At 35.1% G+C, this 26895-nt stretch overlaps 1 protein-coding gene across 1 annotated transcript; it reads right to left on the bottom strand.

The window, feature by feature from the left end:
* Positions 1–12808: 12808 nt before the first annotated feature.
* LOC111916155 (probable methyltransferase TCM_000336) lies at positions 12809–15631 on the bottom strand. The gene is made up of 4 exons (XM_023911791.3): positions 15315–15631; positions 13860–14279; positions 13482–13754; positions 12809–13391 (listed from the first exon to the last, which is right to left on the bottom strand). Exons 1-4 carry the CDS (start codon positions 15387–15389, stop codon positions 13059–13061), a joined length of 1101 nt encoding a protein of 366 aa, XP_023767559.1. The 5' UTR covers positions 15390–15631; the 3' UTR covers positions 12809–13058.
* Positions 15632–26895: the final 11264 nt, after the last annotated feature.

The following is a 26895-nucleotide window of genomic DNA, read 5'->3' as shown; positions in this document are numbered from 1 at the left end:
AGATTACTATGCGGAGAAGCAAGTTTCCTTGTTAAATACGGATGACTAATGAATTCATGTTGTGATTGCTCACGACGTGAGAAGCGTTTTATGGAGACTATTTATATCGTTTGTTACATCTACTTGAGGAGTATTAGGGAGTGATTTTGGAGGTCTAAGTCGATTTTTGGGACATAAAACTGCGAAAAACAACCTAATATGATTGAAGATTTAGATAATTGAAGATGGTAGCAAGAAATTGCATCACACATTTGGTTTGCATTAGATTGATCATGTCTAGTCTACTTTCTTATGTGTTTATTTTCTTTAATGAGTGGCTTAATCATTAGGTTTTTTGTTAGTGTAGATGAACCCTAATAGTCTGTCTTAGTTTCTTTCTCTTCATGGATTTTTATGAATTTGTTTTAGCTTATGTCTAATTTATCGTTGCCTAGCATGTTAAAGTTCTAATCTTTGTTGCTTTGATTCAAGTTACATATAGTTGATTGACGATTTTGATTGCATGAACTTGATTACATAGTAGATTATGATCATTAAATTACTAGATCTAGGATTGGCCAAATCTTACATTAGGTATTAAATGTAATAACTTAACTATGTTGGATAACATAATTTGATCATAATCGTGTTTGGTTATTTGTCTTGATCATCGATAATAATTTTAGATATATCTCACATAGCCCAATTATCTTTAAGAAGCATTTATGTGTTTACTTGTGTATGATCATTACATAGTAGTTCATGAATTAGTGAAAACATTAGGAAATTGGATCAAGACTGCTAAAAATATTTATATTGGTAACCAGTTGAATTAATCCGTGTTTAGAAACTAACCACATGAAAAAAGAGGGATTTGAAGCTAAACGCAAGTGTCTTCATAATCTTGATTACAACTGTTCTTAGTTAAGTTGTTTGCTTAGTTTTGAGTTAATTGAGTAGTTAAGTTAATCTGAACTTGAAAAATCATATAAAAACCCCAATTTTGTTATTGTCTTAGATTAATTTTTAGTTGTAGTATTATTAGCTAAATTTCATTCTCTGTCTTCGATACTTAGCTTAATTTACTATACTATAAACTGACTAGGTACACTGCCTATAAGTGGATTAGCAGATAAGTTAGTTAAGTTTATAAATTTAAAATTGGTAGGTATATCTTTTGCACACATTAAAAGTTTAGAGGAGAAACTCACGTGGTTCAGTATTTTAGTGAAACGAATATAAATGAAAGAGTAAAAAAACTAGTAGCTGGTCAGGAGTATAAGGAAAATATAATTTAAAGTTTTTACAATTGTACCCGATAATATTTTATATTTTGAAATATTTCCATAGTTGTATCATTACTAATAACATTCTACTAGGTGTTAAGGGTGACGTTTGTTTGAGTGAGCTGGGAGCGTTGACGGCATCGATCACATTCAAAGTGATCACATATACACCACCATTTCAATTTTTCTTAATTTTTATTTTTCTTCCTTTTTTTGTCTGACGGGCCATTATTTATTGGGTTATTTTAAATAGATTAGGTATTGAGATATAAAGTTTTATAATTTTGAAATAAACTTTTTGTTTTTTTTTTTCAAATGATATAAGGTAATTCACTAAAAAAATTTAAGGTAGGTCATAATTTTTTTTTGTTATATACATTTTTATAGAATTTAAAAAATTAGGCGGATCAAAGGAACCATCTTCACTAACACTAAACTCACCTCTAGTTAAGATCAGAAGATTCTTCATCATAATTCGTAGGTTCGATTGTTTTATATAGGTTGAACACAAATACTTTATTCTCATTACTTAAAAGGAATAGTTAACAGTTTTCTCAATACCGTATTTATGTTTCCCTTTAAAAACATAATCAATGAATTTAGTTGGCATACGAGTGTAATGCGTAAACCTAAAGGAACCTATCAAGTAATCATAAAAAAAGAGTATTAGTACGATTATCTTCCTCATAGATGAAATATGATTAGAACTATCAGTTGTAGGCACATGTATCTCACCATCCTAATTGTTAACTTGACTAGTATCAGTCTCATCTAGTGTATTAGCACAATATGACTGGTGGTGAACTCTCAAGTCATCAAAGCCTACATAATCATTTGTATATTTAGACAGGCTGGGTTCATCGAAGGAAAATGGATCCCATGGACTAGCACTACTAAAAACATGTCAACAAATGATGAATTTAACTTAAAGGGAAACACAAATTTGTAAAATTTAACATCCCTGCAAATAAAAACATAATTGGTATTAAGACTTAATAATTTATAATCGAGTAAATTACACGAATGGTCCCTATGGTTTAGGGTAATTTGCATGTTTGGTCCTTAACTTATTTTTTTAACTCGGAAGGTCCGTATTGTTTGTTTTTGTTGCGCGTTTGGTCCCTATGTTAATTAAAAATACTATTTTTCCCTTGATTTTTTAATTTATTTAAATAAACACACCCCTAAACTCATCCTCTTCACTTTACCTTATCCACCCCATCATTTTCCCTATTTAAATAATAGTCTTTTTAGGTTAGACAGGGACCAAACACGTAACAAAAACAAATAATAGGGACCAAGCGCGTAACAAAAACAAACACTAGGGACCCTCTGAGTTAAAAAAATAAGTTAGGGACTAAGCGCGCAAGTTACCCTAACCATAAGGACTATCCGTGTAATTTACTCTTTATAATATTTTTTCTCGGTTGAATATCTAAGCAAGACAAAATTTTCAGCATATTTAGAAAATTTGCCAGAAACATTAAGCTTTGTTGCAATACATAAGCAACTAAAAACACTGAGATTTTCAAAACTTGGAACTTTATTAATAACAAGTTAATATGGAGATAACCATTTTAAAACAGAAGTTGGCATTCTATTGATTAAGAAAACTCATGTAAGGATTGCAAATCCCCAATACTTAACAGGATGACATGATTGAAAAAATAAAGATCTAGCAACATTAAGAATCTACCTACGTTTTCATAAAAAAAGTTCCATATGATTATTTATAAATTATTTCTCATTATCTGAACGAACTATATTAATAGTAGTCGCAAATTGATTAACCAAATTTTTTTAGAATGAAGAAAAACAATCAAACATTTCCTATTTTTATTTTAAAAGATACATCAAGGTTTCCTTGTGAAATCATCAACCTTTTACTGATGTTTCTCTATAGGGGCCCCAAACATCTAGATGAACACGTTCCCCTAACTTTGATGTCACTTGTTAACTAAGAGGAAAAGTTAAGTTTTTTTTTTTTTTTTTTTTTTTTTTTTTTTTTTTTTTTTTTTGTGAAAAAAATCACAAGGGGGAAGGGATTCATTTCCAAATTTGAGTTTATCTTTTAATGTTTTAAATCTGGATGACCTAACCGACTATGCCAAATAAGTTTAGAAAAACAACACTTAACTAGAATTATCAGTTGGACCAACCATAGCTAATAATAAAAAATAGAAATTATGAAGACGAAATAGTCGAGATGGTCACCATAATTTATTGGATGCTTAAGACCAATCAACTGATGGGTTTTAGCCATATGAACATTCCTATGGGCACATGCAAACCCTAATGCTTGGATCTAGGTTTCTCTAATTAAACATGCATTGAATCCAAAACTTCTAATGGCTAATAGATTATAATAACAATAAGAAATCAGAATTAGAAGATTACCTTGAATCACTTGCTTGATCTTCTTGTCCTTGGAGCTTTAGAGTCACAATTGTCACTCCTCTAATGGCTTACAAACACCAACTAGCAAGAGGATGATTTGAGAGAGAGGAGAGGGGATCAAAATCGGCTAGGGTTTCTTTCTAAAGCACAAGTGTCGATTTCCTTAACCCTTGGGGTCTATTTATACTTGTAAGGCTCCTAGGGTTTCACCCTTAAACCCTAATTGGATAACTTAGGCTCTAAGCAATCCAATACCCTAATTGATAAGCCCTTGGACGAATTCTAAGCCTATCCTAAGCCCTAGAAATCATCCACCATTATCCATAAGGGATTTATAGCCCAAAGTACAACTATCATACAATTGACAATTTATACCCCTTTATTCAATTAATCTCTTTAAATCACCAAATTAATTCCTAATTAATTTATGAATTATATTAATCAAATAATAATATTATTATTCCTTATATTATTCTCATAATATATTAATAATATTTCTTCTCTCTTAATAAATCATCCTGTCAAGTTGCTATGGTGAAGGCAACCCAAAAGGACCATGCACTACCGGGTCAAATACTTGCCTAATATAGTTGCAGCCTTAGACACTATTCCAACAGTCTCCCACTTGGATAAGTCTAGTAACTATATATAAGTATAATCCGATTAGCAATCGTAGCTCTCAAAGACGCTGTCAAACTCTGATCTAATCAATCTTGTCCTTTAGATAAGGGATCGAACAGTCCTCTGTTTAGATATCATGCTGACAATTCTATGGAACAATTTGTCTAGCATTTGGTTTCTCGATCTCCGATTTATTTGACATAGAACTTAATCGAACACATCAATTTAGTTCTGACCGGGCCCGGCACATAAGTCAAATCAAATCATCGAGCAGCCGAGATATCGCTTTTACCCTCTTAGGATAAAAGTAACAGATAAACTTCGACTTATATGCATTTACTTATTCATTAATCAACTATACACAATAATGCGTTTTATAACATCAAGTTACTGATGCGGTTTCGCATTATCAATGTACAACCAATTAACAAATAACAAACCATATATCTAGGTTTTAAGACCATATGATATTATCGTCTTGCGATCACCCTTTATTTATCATATTCCATAAGGTGATTCCAGCAAGCGCGGGTTTGTTCCAATGCTCAAAACTAGTTCATAAACACTCATGAACGTTGCAGCAAACTTTTTCTATGTCTAATAACATTTAGACAATCTACACACCAATTCATGACAATCTTCATTCATATCTACTTCCAACATATGAACGATTGTGGACAATTTGAATAATTCGATTATTCTTAATAAACTCAATTATTCTGGAAGTCAAAACATGCAAAGTGAAACAATAGTTAAACAATTAACATAAGACAGTAACATTACTCATAAATAATACTCTTTTATTTAATCATCAAATGTTAATTACATTTATCTATTACACATTTCCAATACTATCTAATCTATACTATTATCATCCTTCAGCCCAATACTCCTAGCATGCTGCAAGTGCTTAACCCTACTCAGTCCCTTCGTAAGCGGATCTGCTGGGTTATATTCTGATGATATCCTCTTCACCACGAGTTGTCCTTCTTCTACACGATGTCTAATAAAGTGATATTTTCTGTCGATATGTCGAGATCTACCATGATCCCTGGGTTCCTTGGTCAAGGCAACCGCTCCTTCATTATCACAGAAAATATCCAAGGGCTCCTTTATGGCAGGTACAACTCCAAGATCACTGATGAAGTTCTTCAGCCATATTGCCTCCTTCGACACTTCGCTCGCTGCAATGTACTCTGATTCACACGTTGAATCAGCTACGGTTTCCTGCTTAGAACTTTTCCAAGTTACTGCTCCTCCATTCAGGGTAAAGACCCAGCCCGACTTCGAACGGTAGTTGTCCCTGTCGGTCTGAAAGCTGGCGTCACTATACCCTCGCACCTTCAAGTCATCACTCCCTCCGAGGACTAAGAACCATTCCTTCGTCCTCCGAAGGTACTTAAGGATATTCTTAACCGCAATCTAATGGGCTCTGCCAGGGTTCCCTTGATATCTACTAACCATGCTCAAAGCAAAGGCTACATCAGGGTGAGTACAAGTCATAACATACATGATTGAGCCAACTGCGGAAGCGTATGGTACTCGGCTCATTTCTGCTATTTCAGCTTCGGTACTCGGACTTTGAGCCTTACTCAACTTGGCATTACTTTGTATCGGTAATTCTCCCTTCTTCGAGTTTTCCATACTAAAACGTTTCAGTACTTTATCTAAGTAAGTGTTCTGACTAAGTCCTATGAGTCTCTTACTTCGTTCTCTCACTATCCTTATTCCCAAAATATAGGAAGCCTCTTCGATATCCTTCATAGCGAAGCACTTCTCGAGCCAGGACTTAACCTCCTGCAGAATCGGGACGTCGTTTCCTATGAGTAGTATGTCATCGAAATACAAAACGAGGAAGCTTACTATACTCCCACTGGCTTTGACATATACACATGATTCATCTTTGCTTCGTACAAACCCAAACTCTTTGACTTTCTCATCGAAGCAAAGATTCCATCTGCGAGACGCTTGCTTAAGTCCATAAATGGACTTTTCAAGCTTACACACTCTATTTGGATGCTTCGGATCGACAAAACCCTCTGGCTGAGCCATGTAAACATCCTCAGCCAACTTCCCATTAAGGAAAGAGGTCTTGACATCCATTTGCCAAATCTCATAATCATGAAATGCGGCAATTGCTAGCATCACCCTAATATATTTTATCTTCGCAACTGGTGAGAAGGTCTCATCATAGTCAACTTCGGGAGTTTGAGTAAAGCCCTTCGCAACCAATCGTGCCTTATATGTGTGTACGTTTCCATCCACGTCGGTCTTCTTCTTGAAGATCCATTTGCACCCAACGATCTTACGTCCAGGCACATTATCAACCAAATTCCAAACTTGGTTGTCATACATGGATTGGATCTCGCTGTCCATTGCCTCTTTCCATTTCGCAGAATTCGGGCCTGCCATGGCTTCCTTATAGCTATTAGGTTCATCTAGATTTATTAGTGTACCATCACTAATATACGTGTCCTCTTCGGTAGTAATATGAAAACCATAAAACTGGGGTTGAACTCTAACTCTTTCGGAACGTCTAAGAGGTAATGACTCGTCAATTGGTTCAACCGGAGTTTCCTCCTCGGGTTGAGTGCAAGCGGTAGAGGTTCCTTCATCTATCGACTCTTGAATCTCTTCAAGCTCGATTTGCCTCCCACTGTCTCCTTGGCTTATGAGTTCTCGCTCTCATAAAGCTCCTCTCCTCGCAACAAAGACAACATTGTCCTTCAGTCTATAGGAGAGATATCCAAAGGATTTCTGCGGGTAGCCGATGAAAATACATCGCTCACTACGAGGTTCGCGCTTGTCGTGAGTATCTCGTCTTACGAAATCCTCGCAACCCCAAGCCTTGATATGTGCTAACGAGGGAGCTTTCCCTGTCCACATCTCGTGAGGTGTTTTGGCAACCTTCTTAGTAGGGACTCGGTTAAGGATATGGGCGGCAGTCTCTAAGGCATACCCCCAAAAAGAGATAGGTAGTGAAGCACGACTCATCATAGAGCAAACCATATCCAATAAGGTTCGATTACGCCTTTCTGCCATACCATTCAATTGTGGTGTCCTAGGTGGCGTCAATTGTGAAACTATTCCACACTCCTTGAGATAATCGTGGAATTCAAGACTTAGGTACTCTCCTCCTCGATCGGATCGAAGCATCTTGATTTTCCTGCCCAATTGACTCTCCACTTCATTCTTGAACTCTTTGAACTTTTCAAATGTTTCTGACTTTTGCTTATTTATGTAGATATACCCATATCTACTATAGTCATCGGTAAAAGTCACATAGAAGCGGTTCCCATCCTTTATGGTTGATCTAAACGGTCCACATACATCGGTATGTATGAGGTCCAATAGACCCTCACCCCTTTCACACGTACTAGTGAAGGGTGACTTAGTCATCTTTCCAAGCAAACAAGACTCGCATGTGTCATCTTCCCTAAGGTCGAATGACTCCAACACTCTATCCTTTTGGAGGTGGGCTATGCGCTTCTTATTGACATGTCCAAGACGACAACGCCACAAGGATGCTCTATCCATACCATTGGAAGAATCCATGCATAAAACATCATTTCCTAAGTTATCTACAATCATAACAATTTCATAAATTCCATTACACGGTATTGCTTCAAAATATAAGACACCATTTAGATAAGCAAGAATAGAACCATTCTCATTATCAAATGAAAATCTAAAACCTTGTCTGAACAAACCATGAAATGAAATGATGTTTCTTGCAATTTCTGGCGAATAGCAACAATTGTTCAAATCTAAACACAAACCATTCCTAAGCACTAAAGAATACACTCCAATCTTGGTCACAGGCGACGATCTTCTGTTCCCCATGATTAGATTTATTCTTCCATGCTCCACATCACTATTTTTCTTAGTCCCTGCAATTCAGAACAAATTTGGTAACCACAACCGGTATCAAGAACCCAAGAAATAGCATGAGATGAATCATTAGATTTAATTGTGTATATACCTGCAAAAGACGGCTTGATCTTTCCTTCCCTGATGGCTTGTAGGTAGTTTGGGTAGCTTCTCTTCTAATGCCCTATTTTGTGGCAATGATGGCACTCTGCCTCTTTTGGGTTAAGGTTAGGCTTAGCGGGATCAACTTTGGTCCCACTAGAAGAGGAACCATCTCGGGACTTTCCCTTGCGGTGGCTCTTAGACGGAGCCTTCCTCTTCTTGCCTCTTCCTTGCCCAATGGCCAAAACAGGAACAGCGGGTGGATTGGGAGTTGGTGCAACAGACTTGTCCTTGAGGTTGCTTTCAGCAACCCTAAGGAGACCTTGGAGCTTACTTAGGGCGACCTCTTCTTTTTTCATGTGGTAGGTCATCCTAAATTGATTGTAACACGGAGGCAATGAGTGAAGCACCATGTCGATCGCCAAGTCTTCCCCAAAGTCAACATTCAACTTGCGAAGACGATCGACATACCTTTGCATCTTTTGCAGGTGCACGGTTAGAGATTCTCCATGACCCATTTTGGCGGAAATCATGTTAGTGAAAATCTCGTAACGCTCCTGCCTCGCGTTTTGGTGGTATCTCTCCAATAAGTCCTGGTGCATTTCGTACGGATACATGTCCTCATAGGACTTTTGGAATTCGGCGTTCATTGTGGCTATCATGATGCAATGGACCTTCGTTGCATCACGTTCATGAGTCTCAAAAGCAGTCATTTTAGCCGGAGTAGCGATTTCTGGGTTGATCTTCTCGAGCTTCTAATCGAGGGCATACTCCTTGTCCTCGTAGCGAGTAATTGTGCGAATGTATCTTATCCATTCGCTAAAGTTCGTCCCATTGAAAGTCACCTTTTGACAAAGGCTCATCAATGTGAACGAGCTAGGAGCAGCGTTGTTCGCGTTCGACATCTTCAAATAGAAAGGACAAAGATAGATTAGAATTTGAATCCCTAATAATCACCAAATAAGAAAAATTAGGGCTAGGATCCAACAACAATATTTACATATTAGAAAAGGGATGTCGTAATCTAACATGCAAACAATTTGAAGGTAAGTGAATGAAAATTCACTAATTCTCCACCATGAAAACATAACTTTAAGTTCTAAATGTATTGAGAATTCCTAGTTTTAGATGAGATTCTTTGAAACTTTTCAATGGCATGTTTAAATCTCGATATGCCCCTCTCGTTTGTGACTGGGATACCGAGGATCACAAAGTGGGTGTGAATTACCATACAAATTGACATGGTGCCTTCATTGTAACAATCACCTATTCGATGTGCCGGTAAACCACACACGCTCCATCGAACTATGATAAACAATGAATCACCCTTTGCCACCTTTGCTTAGAACCAATTAGTGTGCCGGTAAACCACACACGCTCCACTAACTTCTTAGCAAGGATGTAAAGTGTAATTTCATGGGATTGCATCAATTCACTTTTCCTAAAGTAACTAAGATTGGGAATTTTGAAAAACATGTAGTTACTTTGTATTTCATATTATACTTTTAATGAGAAGATGAGGTTGCCCTATCCTACCTATTCGGCTAATGACCCTCCACTAATCAAGCAAGCGGTGGGTGTGAGTGTACACCCATTAAGCGCCATTTTATAGGCCGCAACCTTATACTCACCTTATAGACCGGCTTCGTGAATGAGGCCTACTAACGGTAATACTAGCATTTTAATTATACACAAATATATATATATATATATATATATATATATATATATATATTAATCTTGTAATATTATATTAGTATAGGGTTGAATTTTAAACTTGTAAAATTCTAGGGTTTGAAATTTAAATTGTCTAAATTAAACTTTTAATCACCAAACATAAATTTTAAAACTTGAGGGCAAGTTTTAAACTTTTCAAAACATAGGGGATCAAATAACAAATAATCTAAATTAACATTTAATCACATAATTATCCATATTTGATTTATTTAATAATTTATTGCAAAACAATTTACCAATTTAATCAAAATAATTAATCAATTATCACATAAGGAAATAAATATTTTATTAATTGATAAATATCTTCAATTAGATCAATAATATACTCATATATATCATAAAATCGGATTTATATTGATCTAATATGATAAAGGCAAGTATCTCAAAGATAAACAACAAGAAATCCCGACATTTGCTCTTTCTGACGCTTGGACTCGCCGAGTACCCCAATGGACTCGCCGAGTCGAGCCTACTTACCGAGTCCACTATGGGACTCGCCGAGTCCATCAGACAGAAACATAAAATTCAAATTTAGCAAGCATCAAACAAGCAACCAATGCATTAATTCAATAGAAACCAATCTAGGCTCTGATACCACTGATGGGTTTTAGCCATATGAACATTCCTATGTGCACATGCAAACCCTAATGCTTGGATCTAGGTTTCTCTAATTAAACATGCATTGAATCCAAGACTTCGAATGGCTAATAGATTATAATAACAATAAGAAATCAGAATTAGAAGATTAACTTGAATCACTTGCTTGATCTTCTTGTCCTTGGAGCTTTAGAGTCACAATTGTCACTCCTCTAATGGCTTACAAACACCAACTAGCAAGAGGATGATCTGAGAGAGAGAGAGGAGAGGGGATCAAAATCGGCCAGGGTTTCTTTCTAAAGCATAAGTGTCGATTTCCTTAACCCTTGGGGTCTATTTATACTTGTAAGGCTCGTAGGGTTTCACCCTTAAACCCTAATTGGATAACTTAGGCTCTGAGCAATCCAATACCCTAATTGATAAGCCCTTGGACGAATTCTAAGCCTATCCTAAGCCCTAGAAATCGTCCACCATTATCCATAAGGGATTTATAGCCCAAAGTACAACTATCATACAATTGACAGTTTATACCTCTTTATTCAATTAATCTTTTTAAGTCACCAAATTAATTCCTAATTAATTTATGACTTATATTAATCAAATAATAATATTATTATTCCTTATATTATTCTCATAATATTTAATAATATTTCTTCTCTCATAATAAATCATCCTGTCAAGTTGCTATGGTGAAGGCAACCCAAAAGGACCATGCACTACCGGGTCAAATACTTGCCTAATATATGTGCAGCCTTAGACACTATTCCAACATCAATCATAGTGTTGAAAAAGCAATTTGAAAGTAACAAACAAAGCAGACAAGCAGAGACATAGAGATAACAAAAAATTAACTTATGTACTCAAGAGAGCTGTGATCTCCTAGAACTAATATTTAATAATAGAAAGGATCAAGAAACGCTCACAAGGGCTTTATATGCTTTTGAAGTTATCAGCTCGATTAGGGATTTTAGCTGTAAAACTGAGGTTAAGATAGGCTCGAGTAGGTTTTGGTTAACCCTAATTGAGGTTAAACTTGATCAATTTAAATAGTCGCATAGATTCGCAAGGAAGACGAGATCCTTTAGAATCGAACAAGTATCACCACCGTAGATGTACGCTGAAAAGAAAATAACACGGTCTAAAAAAGATCGATAAATGCAGAAACCATAAATTGACATAATCAATGTCAAATCTTCAAGGAATGGATAAGGAAACTCTAGATCGGCACAATCGGTGTCATATCTATAACGATTCACAACAGATCGAGAAAAAGAAAAAAAAACTAATCTTTGGTATGAAAAAGCTTTGGACGCACCATCGTTCAACAAATGAAGATGATCAGAGCAACCTTAGGCTTTGATCATACAATGTAAAAAAATTATAGACACACAAATTTACAACATGAACATTTCACTTTATTATGAACTAAATCCTTTTCATACAACTTACAAAATAACCTCACTACAATCAACCTAAATCTACTCTCAAACTATTTTATCAATCAAACACGAGATTACATGTATATAGAACAAAGATATCGAAAACCCTAAAATGGAAACCCTAGTAGACTATGTGACAACTAAAAGACACGAGAGAGAAAAAAGTGTATGTGTGTGTAAAGTAATCTGAGTGACGACCCAAACCTCTTCACTTGTATATATAGCTAGGTCAGACTAACCCATAGATGCCAAAGTTTGTGAATGTGAACATGAGGATTGATCATTTCAATTGACCCACAGATACCAAATGATCGATCCTCGTGTTCACCGTCACCAACTTTCAACTAAACAAGCCGCAACCCAAAACTATCACATCAAAACACTTTCACCCTTTACCAAATACATCATCGCAAAATAGATCAAATTTATATTATATAAAAGTTGTTGAAGGTTGTAGAACTAACCCACAGATACCAAAGGATCAATCCTCGTGTTCACCTTCACCGACTTTCAACTAAACAAGTGGCAACCCGAAACTATCACATCCAATCACTTTCAACCCTTCTTCAATACATCATCACAAAATGGATCCAGTTTATATTACAAAATAAATCCTACAAAATACAAATATATAGAAATGCAAACAACACAAAATATAACGGAAAATGTTAAGTAAGAAACATTTACATATATATTACATATTTTAACAAAATGTTTATAATAAAAAACTAAAACAAATTTTAAATATAAATTTAAGAGCATTAAAATAAACTTTAAATATAAATTTAACAGCATTATATTTATGGCTATTAAAACCTTACGCGTCACTCGTATACAAAAATCATTTCTTTAATTTTTCTAATGTGAGTGCATATATTATAAATATTACTGATACGACCCTTATAATTAATACCCTTATTAGACACTCCTTACATAAATATAAATTTTAAAAAGAAAATAAGGAAAAGTATTCATGGATGTATTTACACAACAATACCTACATGGCATGACGTACGTCTATATATCCAAATCATAATTTTCTAAGAACAGTAATGAAACTTATGGGCTTAATATCTTCTATACCCATTTCTTCATCAATCAGTTTCCCATAATTCTCAAACAAATTGTCAAGAATCTCTTCTCCAAAATGATGGGAAATCATCGATTCTTGAATCGCCCTAACAGTCCTGGCGACTGCAGTTCCATGGCTCATATAAGCTCCGGAGTTTCGTTCGATTTCAAACATTTCAAAAAGCTCCATGTTAAAACACCCATCTTTCTTTACCTCCTCCTCTAATTCATCCCTTGATGGTGCATAGAAGTGTGAATCATACCCATCAACTTGTTCTTGCTTAACTTCTCCCTACATGAAGACCATAATAGAACAATTAATAATGAAAAGAAATTCTTAACATAATATCTTCTTATATATGAAACTTATAAGTATATATACCTGAGAAACTAAGGTGGCGAATGATCGTGAAAGAAGTTCCCAAAGAAACGAGTTTCCCCTATCAACATGGCTTCTATCTCTCCTTCCTAATAGAATCAACACCATCCGACCTCCTCCTAAAAGTTCTTTCGACCTTGATCTTAAAAACATTGAAAAATCTTCTTGAAATTGATCAAAATACGCTTTAGAGACTTGTGGAGAGCTCGATTCCGAGATGTATAAGCTACCTTTGTTAATCGACTTTCCATTTTTGTCATACAATCCCGGAGGAACCTGAATATATAAATGTTAGATTACGACTTGAAGTTGATGATATAGTTGTAATTAGGTCAATATAATTACGACATAAACAGACAGAAAGTAAATAAAGTATATAACCTTGGAGAGCCAGTGCAAACTGTAAGAAGAGTAAATGAAGTGCAAACACTTGTCGGGAAACAGTCTGCCGTAGAAGGTACCCGGATAACCGGCGATGTATACGCTTGAATCGTGGTTGGGGCTCCGGTGACGCCTTTGGTGGTTTAATGCTTGGTGGAAATCAGGGAGTATTTTGAATGTGGCGTTGAAGTCGTTGGTTGGAAGATCGTTGAGGTGGATGCGGAACTCCGGTGGTCGGGTGTTAGGGAGTTTACCGGTGGTTTTGTCGATGGTTTCCACCATATCTCGTATGTTTGATAGTGTGTTTTGGCCGGAAGAACAGCCGAGATCGGCTATGCCGAGGCTTTTTGGTGTGGTGGAGATGTAGGTTTCTTCTAGGGTTTTGAGGGTTATATGCTTTACCATATCTGAAGCCTTTTTCTACAACAAAAAACATAAATATTGAATATACGACAAGATTATAATGTTCTTTTGTTTTTGTTATTTCATTAAGTTTTCTCTAAATATGGAGGTTGTCTAGATTAAATGGTAACTTATTGAATGTGTTTCATAATTAAAACTAGTATAGGTAAAGTTGAAATGTCACAATTATAAAATGTAGTTTTTATTTACATAGAAATGATGAATAAATTAATTGGATGCTTTTAAAATATAAAATTACATAAATTAAAAATTAAAAATTGAATTTTTAAAACTGAACCTTTCCAAAAATTATTTAAATAGTATGAATTATGAAATCTTTGCTTAAAATAAGTAGTTTTAAGTACGTAATTCTGAACAAAACTTTTTTTAAAAGATAATAGCTATCAAAATCTCGGTTTAACCATTAATGAATGGTAAATATTGACAGTTTAACCATGTCACTGGAACTTTTATCATAAAGTTCTCCTTTCCGATTATTTCTTCTGAATCCTCTTTTTATGACAAAAATACGTCTCTTAAAGTCGTATAAAAGTTCCCGAAAAAGCTATTTTGAATTCCAAAATGTATTAACTATAGTATGCTTGTTAGTAAAATACTTATAATAAAAATGCTAATTGATAAATTTAATCTACATAGCAATTGTCACGAAGTCGTATACTTAGGAGATCTTTTTTTGACATATTTTCTATAAAACTTTTAAATAAATTAAAACTAGTAACAACAATTAATTAAGATAAAATAAGGATAATAAAAACAATAATACCAGCAATAAAAAAAAATATATGAATACAAATAAGAAACAAATAACAAAAATATGATAGTAATAGCAGTAGTAATTTATTTACATTTTTGTTTAGTTTATTAAATATTTGAAAATTAATAATAGTAATAATTAGATACTTGTCATAATACTTATAGGCATGTCCTCTTAATTAGCATTTTCTTTTTGTCACATTAACCAAGTAAATAAAATCAATAACATATAACTGTTAAAAAATACATAAAATGTAAGGCTGAATGTATATGTGTTACCTGAAGAGATGAATTTTGTGCATAGCTATTATCACCAAGTCCACCATTCATGTGGAAAACTTTCTCAACATCCATTGGTCAATGGTTTTGAGGATTGGTATGAGACCCCCTACTTACCATCTCTCCCCTCTTTATACTTGATTCAAAATGCTTGATGACATAACTCTTTTCTCTCACTCTATAACCACACATCCCAAAAGTTTCGGAAATACCAATCAAAATGTCTCAAATTATTGGGGTATAAACGTGTATTTACATATAGAATAATAGAAGCATGCGTGTTTATATGAAATGTAAGTTGCTTCACTAAGATTCCTAATCTCCTTTTCAAATGTCAAATTCATCTATATAAAGATAGATTTTTTCGGTGTATCATTGTGTTACATAAAAAGATTCTGTTATATTGATCAGCAATTTCGTTTGGACCACTTAATAAAGAAATTGGCCACGAACTCAAACAATTGTTTTTAAGTCTGCATGTCCCACTATTTCTTGTCAATATAGTTTTCGTGTTTTCTTATATTTTCTTACTAGAGTACTGTTAGAATTTGAAAGATACTTTTAGCCGCTTTTTATATATATATATATATATATATATATATATATATATATATATATATATATATATATATATATATATATATATATATATATATATATATATATATATATATATATATATATATATATATATATATATATATATATATACTAGAAATAAAAACTTTCCTTGAATGACATTATATAATATAAATGTCAATACATGATAGATAAAGCCATGTCATCAAGGATGGAGCCTAGGGGTAAGCAAAAACCGAACCGACTAAAGAAAAACCGATAAAACCGCAATAAACAGCAACCAAAAAACCGAAATCGATGCAAAAACCAATGGTGCGGATTTAATTTTTGCAAAAACCGAAGGTCAACGTTGCGGTGCGGTTTCTATCCTAAAACCGGTCCACCAAAACCGAACCGCACCGCAAACGTGTATAGTAATAAATCAATCAATGTATATTATACACACGCTATTTAAATACTTATAAACGATAATATATTTATTATATGTTTATTTTGTGTTTGTGTAAGACTATAAGGGGTGCAAAAGAAATGTTCTATTGTTAGCCAAACGTACTAATCGATTATATATAATAAGGTTGTAACAAATTAAGTCAAAATCAACAAACCTTCAATTATTAATTAGTTTGTGAGAGTAGTGACAAGTTGTATTTTAAGCGACTTACAATTTTTGATTATGTAATTTTGTTTTGAGCTGAAAATGAATGGTTTAAAAAAAACAGCACAATACAAGCTTACATGTACATGGTTTTTAGTTCTTATAGTTTTAAAAAACCGCACCAAAAAACATAAAAAAACTGCACCAAATTCTTAACACGGTTTAAAATCGAAACCGCACCGATACAAACCGAAACAACATTTAAAGACCGAAAAACCGAACCATTGCAAAACCACACCCAACGGTTTTAAGAATGCAAAAACTGCACCATGCGGTCTGCGGTTCGGTTTGGTATGAAAACCGCAACAAACCGCACCATGATCACCCCTAACGGAGCCACGATTTTAGGATAACAGAGCTCACATCATGATAATATAATAGAGTACTCGTATAAATTATGTGTAAAATATGTGCTGATATCGAAGTCTTGGCTTGATTGACAATGAAGCACACAATCTTTGCCACATCTAGCTTTATTTCTATTTATTAAACCCAATTACAGTAAATGCATCCGATCTAGCTCACCTAATAGATTTTTTAATTAAAAAGAAAACAAGGAAAACAAAACCAAGCATCCATTTTCAAATAATATTCCAACTTCCAAAAATTCTTAAACTAGCTTGTTGAAAACTATTCTTATAACCGTTAGGACCACTAGGATTGAACATATACTTTGATTTTTTGATGTTGGTATGGTCCACATTTAATATATAATGGTTTGATCAATCAGGTTGGTTACTTGAATAACTTAAGATTGAAGGTTATCTCTGGGACCACGAATAAAAAATAATAATTTTATCTTTTATAAATTTGGATGTTAATTTTTTCATATAATGATGTTCAACATTAAGCTCTTTGATATTACTATTCCTTTGAGTATGAGGGATTATACCGTTAACATCTTTCCTAATATTATGGTTAACATGATGCAAATATGGTTCATGAGCATTTTAATTTGAAAAAAAAAATCATTAGTCTTATAGTTATAAAAAACCAAATTGTCAATAATAACAAAACTATTAATTAGAAGTTACAAAAAGCTAAATGTGTGATGACTAATAAGAATTGAAACTTACCTTGTTATTTACTGAAAAACGGAAATCACCTAAAAACGCTTCTTAATCCAAGACACTTAATGTCGTCGAATAAAGAGGTATGTCGTTGTAAAAATAGGTTTATGAATTATGACTACAAGTCTCCACAATTAAAAAAAAAAGAGGGCAGTGGACTTTTATATTAATCCAACGTGTGGGCTTGAAATTTTATAACTTTTTGCTTTCCTTATATATTATAATAGTAAAATTTAAAAGATATTGAAGGCCATAAAATAAATAGTTATCATATAGGCTTCACCATTTTCAAAATTTACTATATTATACATGATCTTTTAATGAGATTGGGGGTGACTAAGCACCTGCATGCCACCCTATTGTCTCCGCCCCTGCATTTCATAAAGGGAAATGACAGACATTTCGTCTGTCATAAGATTTACAATAAACCTTTATGACCTACAATTGCGACATACATATACAACATGCGTTTTCTACATACATTTATGAATGACTTTGTATGTCGTAATTCATAACATTTATGTATGTTGTAAATCAAATCAATACACACGCAACGAAACCGACAAATAATATTGAGAATTATATGTCGATTAGAGATGAACACAAAAACCGGATTCGGGTATAGGATCCGATCCGATCTGGAAACCGGATTTGGTCAAAATCGGATTTGACCGAACCAGATCGGATTATTCTGGTGACCGGATCCAAAGCAGTTTCAAGCTTCGAACAACATTTCGGATTAGCCCTCGGATCGCAAACCGGATTAGGTTCAAACCGGATCCAAACTGTTTTTTTTTACCGTTAAAAAATGGGAATTTTTCAAATAATTTTTGAAACCAAACAAAAACGACTAGTTTGACTTTTCTTGACATTTTGGCCCTTCTAAACACATATAAATACAAGCCATTTGCTCCATTTCCATGTTACACAAATTTCTACTACTTTATAATTCTATTTTCATAATCTTCCAAAAATGAGCTCGAGAAATTTTACTGCGGGTCAAGATTTGGATGCAACGGTGGTTAAAATTTTACCAACCACTTAGAGTAAAGATGTGTGGGAACATTATGATTTGTGTTGTCGAACGGGAAGGAAAAAGCAAGGTGCAAGTAATGCGTTATGTTTTTGGGAAAAGATGGCAATAGTACGTTGAGGAGTCATACAACAAAAACGTGTCTGGTTGTAAAAGGTTAAGGTGATCCGAATCAACCAAATATTACTCCCGACGGTTCAATATTTATTTACAACAATGACGAAATTCGTGAAAGCTTTTACAAGTTCGTCATTTAAGAGGGTCTGTCTTTCAACCACTTCGACAACCCACAATTAACAAAGATTTTGCAGGAAAAAAGGAAACCACAATACCAGCAAGTAAGTCGCACTTCTCTTAGATGTGATGCTTTAAAGTATTGGGATATAGCCAAAAAAGATATGCAATTGGGATTTTTCAATATAAAACCGGTGTTTCTTCAACTTGTGATGTTTGGTCCTCCACCGGAATTTGTTCCAGAAGCTATCATGTCGTCACGGCACATTGGATAGATCCCTCTACTTGGGTAATGAACAAACGAGTTATTGCTTTTGAACTTTTTGCGCATCCTCACACGGGGGCACGATTATTTACAATTTTAGTAAATGTTATAGAGACTTGTAATTTATGCAACAAAATCTTCTCTATTTCGTTTGACAATGCAAGCAACAATACCGACATGGCAAAAAGATTAATTGCAAAATATAAACCTATTTTGGATGGCTCGTTTTTAATAGGGTTTCAATGTTTTTCCTGTAATCCTTTTACCTTCATTCCATAATATATATATATATATATATATATATATATATATATATATATATATATATATATATATATATATATATATATATATATATATATATATATATATATATATGGGGCTTATACAAACTGGGCTAATCTAATTGGGCTAATAATACAACATAATATATACTAATACGCCCCCGCAGTATGAGCGGGAGATAGAGATCGGACTCTCAAACTGGATCGGAATTCTGTAAAGAGGGATGATGGCAGTCCCTTAGTGAAAATATCAGCATACTGAAGACTAGATGGAACATGAAAAACGCAGACTTTCCCAGTTGCGACTTTATCCCGTACAAAGTGGATATCAATTTCTATATGTTTGATTCGTTGACGCTGAACGGGATTAGAGGATAAATAAACAGCACTGACATTGTCACAATAGACGATGGTAGCTTGGGTCAGCGGACAATGAAGTTCCCGAAGGAGGTTACGAAGCTAACATGTCTCGGCTATTGCATTCACGACTCCCTTGTATTCAGCTTCAGCGCTTGATTGGGAGACAGTGGCTTGACGTTTTGAAGACTAGGATAGAAGATTGTCGTCGAGATAGACACAATAACCACTTGTAGACCGACGAGAGGAAGGACATCCTCCCGAATCTGCATCAGAGTACGCGATGAGGCTCGACGTGGAGGATGGATGAAGTTGATGTTGGAATAGTGTCTAAGGCTGCAATTATATTAGGCAAGTATTTGACCCGATTGTGCATGGTCCTTTTGGGTTGCCTTCACCATAGCAACTTGATAGGATGATTTATTATGAGAGAATAAATATTATTAATATATTATGAGAATAATATAAGGAATAATAATATTGTTATTTGATTAATATAAGTCATAAATTAATTAGTATTAATTTGGTGACTTAAAGAGATTAATTAAATAAGAGGGTATAAACTGTCAATTGTTTGATAGTTACACTTTAGACTGTAAATCCTTAAGGGATAAGGATTGGACGGATTCTAGAGCTTGGGATAGCTCAAAATCGTCCAAGGCTTATCTAAGGTAAGGATTTGGATTGCTTTAAGGAAAGATTATCCAGCTAGGGTTTAAAGGTGAAACCCTAAGGAGTCTACAAGTATAAATAGATCCCTTGAGCAAGGGAAATCGGCATCTCATCTAAAGTAGAGTACCCCTGGCCGATTTCCTTCCAACCTCTCTCTCAAATCATCCTCTTTGCTAGTTGGTGTTTGTAAGCCATTAGAGGAGTGACAATTGTGACTCTAGAGCTCCAAGACAACAAGATCAAAAAAGAGATTCAAAGGTAAACTTCTAGATCTGTTTTTGTATTTTTCTTATACCTAATTAGTTGTTAGAAGTCTTGGATTCAAAGCATGTTTAATTAGAAAGCGTAGATCCAAGCATTAGGGTTTTGCATGCGCACATAGGAAAGTTCTTATGGCTAAAACCCATCAGTGGTATCAGAGCCTAGATTGGTTTCTATTAAATTGTTGCTTGTTTGTTTGAATCTTATTTGCAAAATTCGATTTTTGTGTTTCTGAGTCATGGACTCGGCGAGTTGGCCTGACTCGGCGAGTCCCTTGGTGCACTCGGCGAGTCCAAGCGTCAGGAAAGGCCAAATTCGGGATTTTTTGATGGTTATCTTATGGAAACTTACCTTAATCATATTAGATCAACCCTAATCCGATTTTTTGATATATATGACTATAATCTTGATCTAATTAAAGATATTTATCAACTAATAAAATATTTAATTTCCTTATATGATAATTAATTAATTATTTTGATTAAATTGGTAATTATCTTGCAAGAAATCTTGAATAAATCAAATATGGATAATTATGGAATTAATTGTTAATTAAAATTGTTAATTAAAATTATTTGATCCTCCATGTTTTAAATGTTTAAAACTTGTCCTCAAGTTTTGAAATTTATGTTTTGTGATTAAAAGTTTTAATTTAGACAATTTAAATTTCAAACCCTAGATTTTTTAAAGGTTTAAAATACAACCCTATACTAATATAATATTACAAGATTAATATATATATATATATATATATATATATATATATATATATATATATATATATATATATATATATATATATATATATATATATATATATATATATATATACGTATAACTAAAATGCTAGTCTTACCGTTAGTAGGCCTCATTCACGAAGCCGATCTATAAGGTGGGTATAAGGTTGCGACCTATAAAATGACGCTTAATGGGTGTACACTCACACCCACCGCTTGCTTGATCGGTGGAGGGTCGTTAGCCGAACGGGTAGGATAGGGCAGCCTCATCCTCTCATTAAAAGTATAATATGAAATACAAAGTAACTACACATTTTTTTTTAAAATTTCCCAATCTTAGTTACTTTAGGAAAAGTGAATTGATGCAATCCCATGAAATTACACTTTGCACCCTGCTAAGAAGTTAGTGGAGCGTGTGTGGTTTACCGGCACACTAATTGGTTCTAAGAAAAGGTGGCAAAGGGTGATTCATTGGTTATCAGAGTTCGATGAAGCGTGTGTGGCTTACCGGCACATCGAATAGGTGATCGTTACAATGAAGGCACCATGTGAATTTGCATGGTAATTCACACCCGCTTTGTGATCCTTGGTATCCCAGTCACAAACAAGAGGGGCATATCGATATTTAAACATGCCATTGAATAGTTTCAATGAATCTCATCCGAACCTAGGAATTCTCAATACATTTAGGACTTAAAGTTATGTTTTTATGGTGGAGAATTAGTGAATCGTCATTCACTTACCTTCATATTATTTGCATGTTGGATTACGACATCCCTTTTCTAATATGTAAATATTGTTGTTGGATCCTAGCCCTAATTTTCTTATTGGGTGATAATTAGGGATTCATATTCTAATCTGTCACACCCCTAAACCAAGGATGACGGAAACGTCCGGGGGTGGAGGAGTTCATGTGTAGTATCATAACAACAATGACAATAGTGATGAAAGTAAACACAACCAACATATATATAATTGAAAGAGTTACATCATTGTATGAATTACATGTTTCAAAATCAATTACAATATGTTGACAAAATATGATAAGTTGACGCCTCAACGTCCCATCCTCAAAAGTACTTTGTTACCTGTTTAGCGATTTCCTGAGAATACAAGTAGTTTGAAAAAGTGTCAACACAATGGTTGGTGAGTTCATAAGTTTTTGTATATGATTATGAAAAAAAAGCTTGTCTCGTAATTGTATAGTTATTCCAGAAAAAACCGATATTTTCCTTAAAATGAATACTGTAGTCTTGTATCCAAAGACTGAAACGTATGAGTAATCTTCCTTATTTACAGAAATAACGTGAGTTTATTTAAATATAAACGCATATGATATTAGTGAATTTCCCGTAAATTCTTAAGTTTGTTAATACTTTCTGTGAGTTATTATAACCATACTATGACCTAGGTGGCCTGAAAACGACGTTCTTCGGGCGTCGTAGAACTGAAATGACACTTGTCACCACAGACCTGCCGGTCTAGCTGTTGCAAGCAGCTCTGGTGTGGGTTTGTCAAGCCCAATATAGATCTATATACAACTATCACGCTCTCCCTCCAGGAGACTCTGGTTACAATACAGGACTTGTGATTTATACGAAGCGAATGTCTCACAAAGTTATTAACGAATTTACACTTAACATAATGAATGTTTCCCTTTTGTATAAATGTACTCTTTTGAAATGTATGCATTTGGAAATGTATCATAAACTATACCTATTATAGTTTATCAAAACAAGGGTAGTAAAAGCAAAGTACGTAAACTATACTTAACATAGTTTTAATAAAATGTTTGTGTGTAATGGGTATACTTCAATAATAACCCTTTGTGTAATCTATGCTTTATTTAGTAAAAATCCATTCGTTAACTGGTGTATATCTAGATACTAACACAAGAATGTCATATATTGCAATAACACAAAAACACATAATAATATACACCTTGCTCAACATGTTACAAAGTGAAATGAAATTGCTAGTGCTTTTCTGATTCTAACATTTTCTGTAACTGTTATTAGAAAATTTGTAGAAAAATCATAAAATTTCCAAATCAAGTTCTGTAACTTCTGAGAGTTCGGAAAATGAGTCTAGTTTGTTCATAATTTTTAATGACCTCTTACTTGTGTGAAAAAGTCCATAATCGCAGACTGGTCCAGATTGATGTTTAAAATGATAGGCAGTTTTGTAAAAATCACCATAAATTGTAGAAAAATCATATGTAGATGTGCAAGTAGTCATTTTAAAGCTAAGAAGTGGAGCTACATGCAACTAAAACAGTTTTGAAAACTAAAATGTTTAAGTTGTCCAAAACAGTCCGTGAATGGAGTTGGACTTTTCTGATGAAGGCTGTTAGAAAAGTTTAGTTATGTTCTTGGTGTTTTAACTTGTATTCCCCCCCTAAAACTTGAGAAAACATGAAAATGTAGGGGTATGAACTCACCTTGAGTGATTTCAGTAGGTAAGTGTTGAAGAAGAGATGTGTTCAACCCAAGAACACTTGAAGAATCACTTGAAGATTCGAAGATCTAACAAGAATGTGATGATGTTTGTGTAAGCAATCTATGATTTTGAGTAGGAGGATGTGTAATAATCATAAGAAAGATGATGATACTTACTAATTGTAGGAGAAGAGTCTTGGAGTATGCCTTGAAATTCTCGAATTAGAGAGAAAAAGATGAGAGAGAGTTTGGAGTGTGATTCTTGGTAAAAATGAGAGAATGATTAATGTGTGAGGAGAGAGGATGGATGTTCCAGCCCTAAGAACGTGGGAATAGTTGAAAATAGTGATAAATGACCTATGAAGTGACTAGGGATGGGCTAGTGGTGAATAGTGACATGGAGTGGGTATGGGAGTGGTTGCTTGTGTCATAGAAATAAGTAAAGCCAACACTCTACCTTTGTACTCCACCCACTCTCTTTTGGATAAGGTTTTATCCTTAAAAATGTGATTAATTAATAGTTAAGGGTCCTTATATGTTAAATAAAGTTTTGGGTGAAAATCCCATGTTAAAACAATTAAAAACGGGCCTAAAACGCAAATTTGGTCGAAAACCGGGAGAAAAAGGCTTCCCAGCGAGACCTCTCGGTCCTAGGCCGAGGTTCGGTCCTTGCTGGTGCCGAGTCGGAAATGGGTTGCGAACCAGAGGCGAGATGCGAAGGGTCCTAGGCCGAGGGTTCGGTCCGAAGCTCAGAAGCGAGGGTCAGAAGCGAAAGTGGTCAGAAGGGAAGGTTCGGTTCGGTTCTTCTTCATCAGGAGGGTTCGGTTCGGTTCTTCTTCATCAGGAGGGTTCGGTTCGGTTCTTCTTCATCAGGAGGGTTCGGTTCGGCAGCCTTCTTCATCAGGAGGGTTCGGTTCCTAAGAGGACTTTCGGTTCCTAAGAGGGGTTTCGGTTCCTAAGAGGGGTTTCGGTTCCTTAAGTCCGTTTTTCGCTCAGACTTCCGTTTTTGGGCTGTTTTCGCCAAATTCAAGGGTTGGGATGCCCCGAGTGATTATAGAAAGTTGAGAGAGATTTCGAGAGAGATTTGAGAGAGATTCCACATACTCAGAGAGATTTGGGAGAGATTTGACATACTTGGAGAGATTTCCCATACAGAGAGATATTTGGGAGAGATCTCACATACTTGGAGAGATTTGGGAGAGATTTGACATTCTTGGAGAGATTTCACATACAGAGAGATATTTGGGAGAGATCTCACTTTCTTAGAGAGATTTGGGAGAGATTTGACATTCTTGGAGAGATTTCACATATAGAGAGATATTTGGGAGAGATTTCACTTTCTTAGAGAGATTTGGGAGAGATTTGACATACTTGGAGAGATTTCACATACAGAGAGATATTTGGGAGAGATTTCACATACTTAGAGAGATTTGGGAGAGATTCTCGATAAGAAGAGATAGAGTGAAAACGATTGAGAGCGGTTTCGTGTGTGACGAATGTTAGTGTCCGGCTTCGCAATGCAAGGTCCGTAAGCTTCGTTATGCCATGTTTTAGGATCTTACACACTCCCTATGAGTATGCAACATTGTTTTATGGTTCTTGTTCATTGTTTAGCACTAAGGTTAAAGAAATTTAAACACACGAACTTTCCAAGTGATGTTTTCTCATTAAGATAGTGAGTTATACAGAAATTACATAATGCAAACCCTAATATACAAGTTTTAATAGAGTTGACCGATTTGACTCGTTGACTTTGTCCGGCTTTGACTTGACCCGTATTTGACTATTGTCACATCATCCCCCCGTTAAAGGGAATTTCGTCCCGAAATTTACGCTTTGGCCGGGACTTCAAGAGTTTAGGAAAAGATGCGGGTACTTTTGTTTCATTTGGTCTTCGCGCTCCCAGGTGAACTCAGATCCTCGTATAGCGTTCCATCGAACTTTCACGATGGGAATACGCTTTGTTTCGTTCTTTTGACCTCCCGATCCATAATCTCAACTGGCTCCTCTACGAAGTGGAGATTTTCGTTAACTTCAATCTCGTCAAGAGGTATTACAAGTGTCTCGTCAGACAGACACTTCTTTAAGTTGGATACGTGAAATGTGGGGTGTATGTTATTAAGTTCTTGAGGTAATCAGAGTTTGTACGCCACAGGACCAATCCTGGCGAGGATTTCGAGCGGTCCAATGTACCTCGGGTTTAGTTTCCCACGTTTACCGAAACATATCATTCCTTTCCAAGGGGAAACTTTTAGTAATACCCGATCTTCGACCTGGAATTCTAAGGGTTTGCGTCGCTTGTCCGCGTAACTCTTTTGCCGATCTCGGGAGGCCTTCAGCCTTTCTCGGATTTGAACAATCTTTTCTGTGGTCTCCCTTATGATTTCAGGACCAGTGAGGGTGCTATTAGGGACTTACCCCCTAGCTATCTGAGTATCCCCCACTTCGGCCCAACATAGGGGTGATCTGCACTTGCGACCGTAGAGAGCTTCGAATGGAGCGACTTTAATGTTAGTGTGATAGCTGTTATTGTAGGAGAATTCAATCAGCGGCAAATGGGTATCCCATGCTTTACTAAAGTCTATCACACAGGCTCTCAACATGTCTTCTAATGTTTGTATAGTGCGCTCGCTTTGCCCGTCGGTTTGTGGATGGTAGGCCGTACTCATGTCTAGCCTAGTTCCCAAGGATTTCTGCAGGGACTGCCAAAATCGCGAAGTGAACCTACTATCTCGGTCTGAGATAATAGATATTGGTACACCATGCAGTCGCACAATCTCCTTGATGTATATCCTGGTTAACTTCTCCATCTTGTCGGTTTGCTTTATTGGCAGGAAGTGCGCAGACTTGGTCAATCTGTCTACGATTACCCATATAGTGTCAAACCCGCCTGAAGTCTTAGGCAACTTGGTTATGAAGTCCATGGTTATTCGTTCCCATTTCCATTCCGGTATATCAGGCTGTTGTAGTAGTCCTGAGGGTTTCTGGTATTCCAC

The sequence above is a fragment of the Lactuca sativa genome, chromosome 3 (genome assembly GCF_002870075.4).
Source record: "Lactuca sativa cultivar Salinas chromosome 3, Lsat_Salinas_v11, whole genome shotgun sequence".
NCBI lineage: Eukaryota > Viridiplantae > Streptophyta > Magnoliopsida > Asterales > Asteraceae > Lactuca > Lactuca sativa.
Note: the sequence above shows the minus strand (reverse complement) of the source record. Positions and strands in the feature narration are given on the sequence as shown.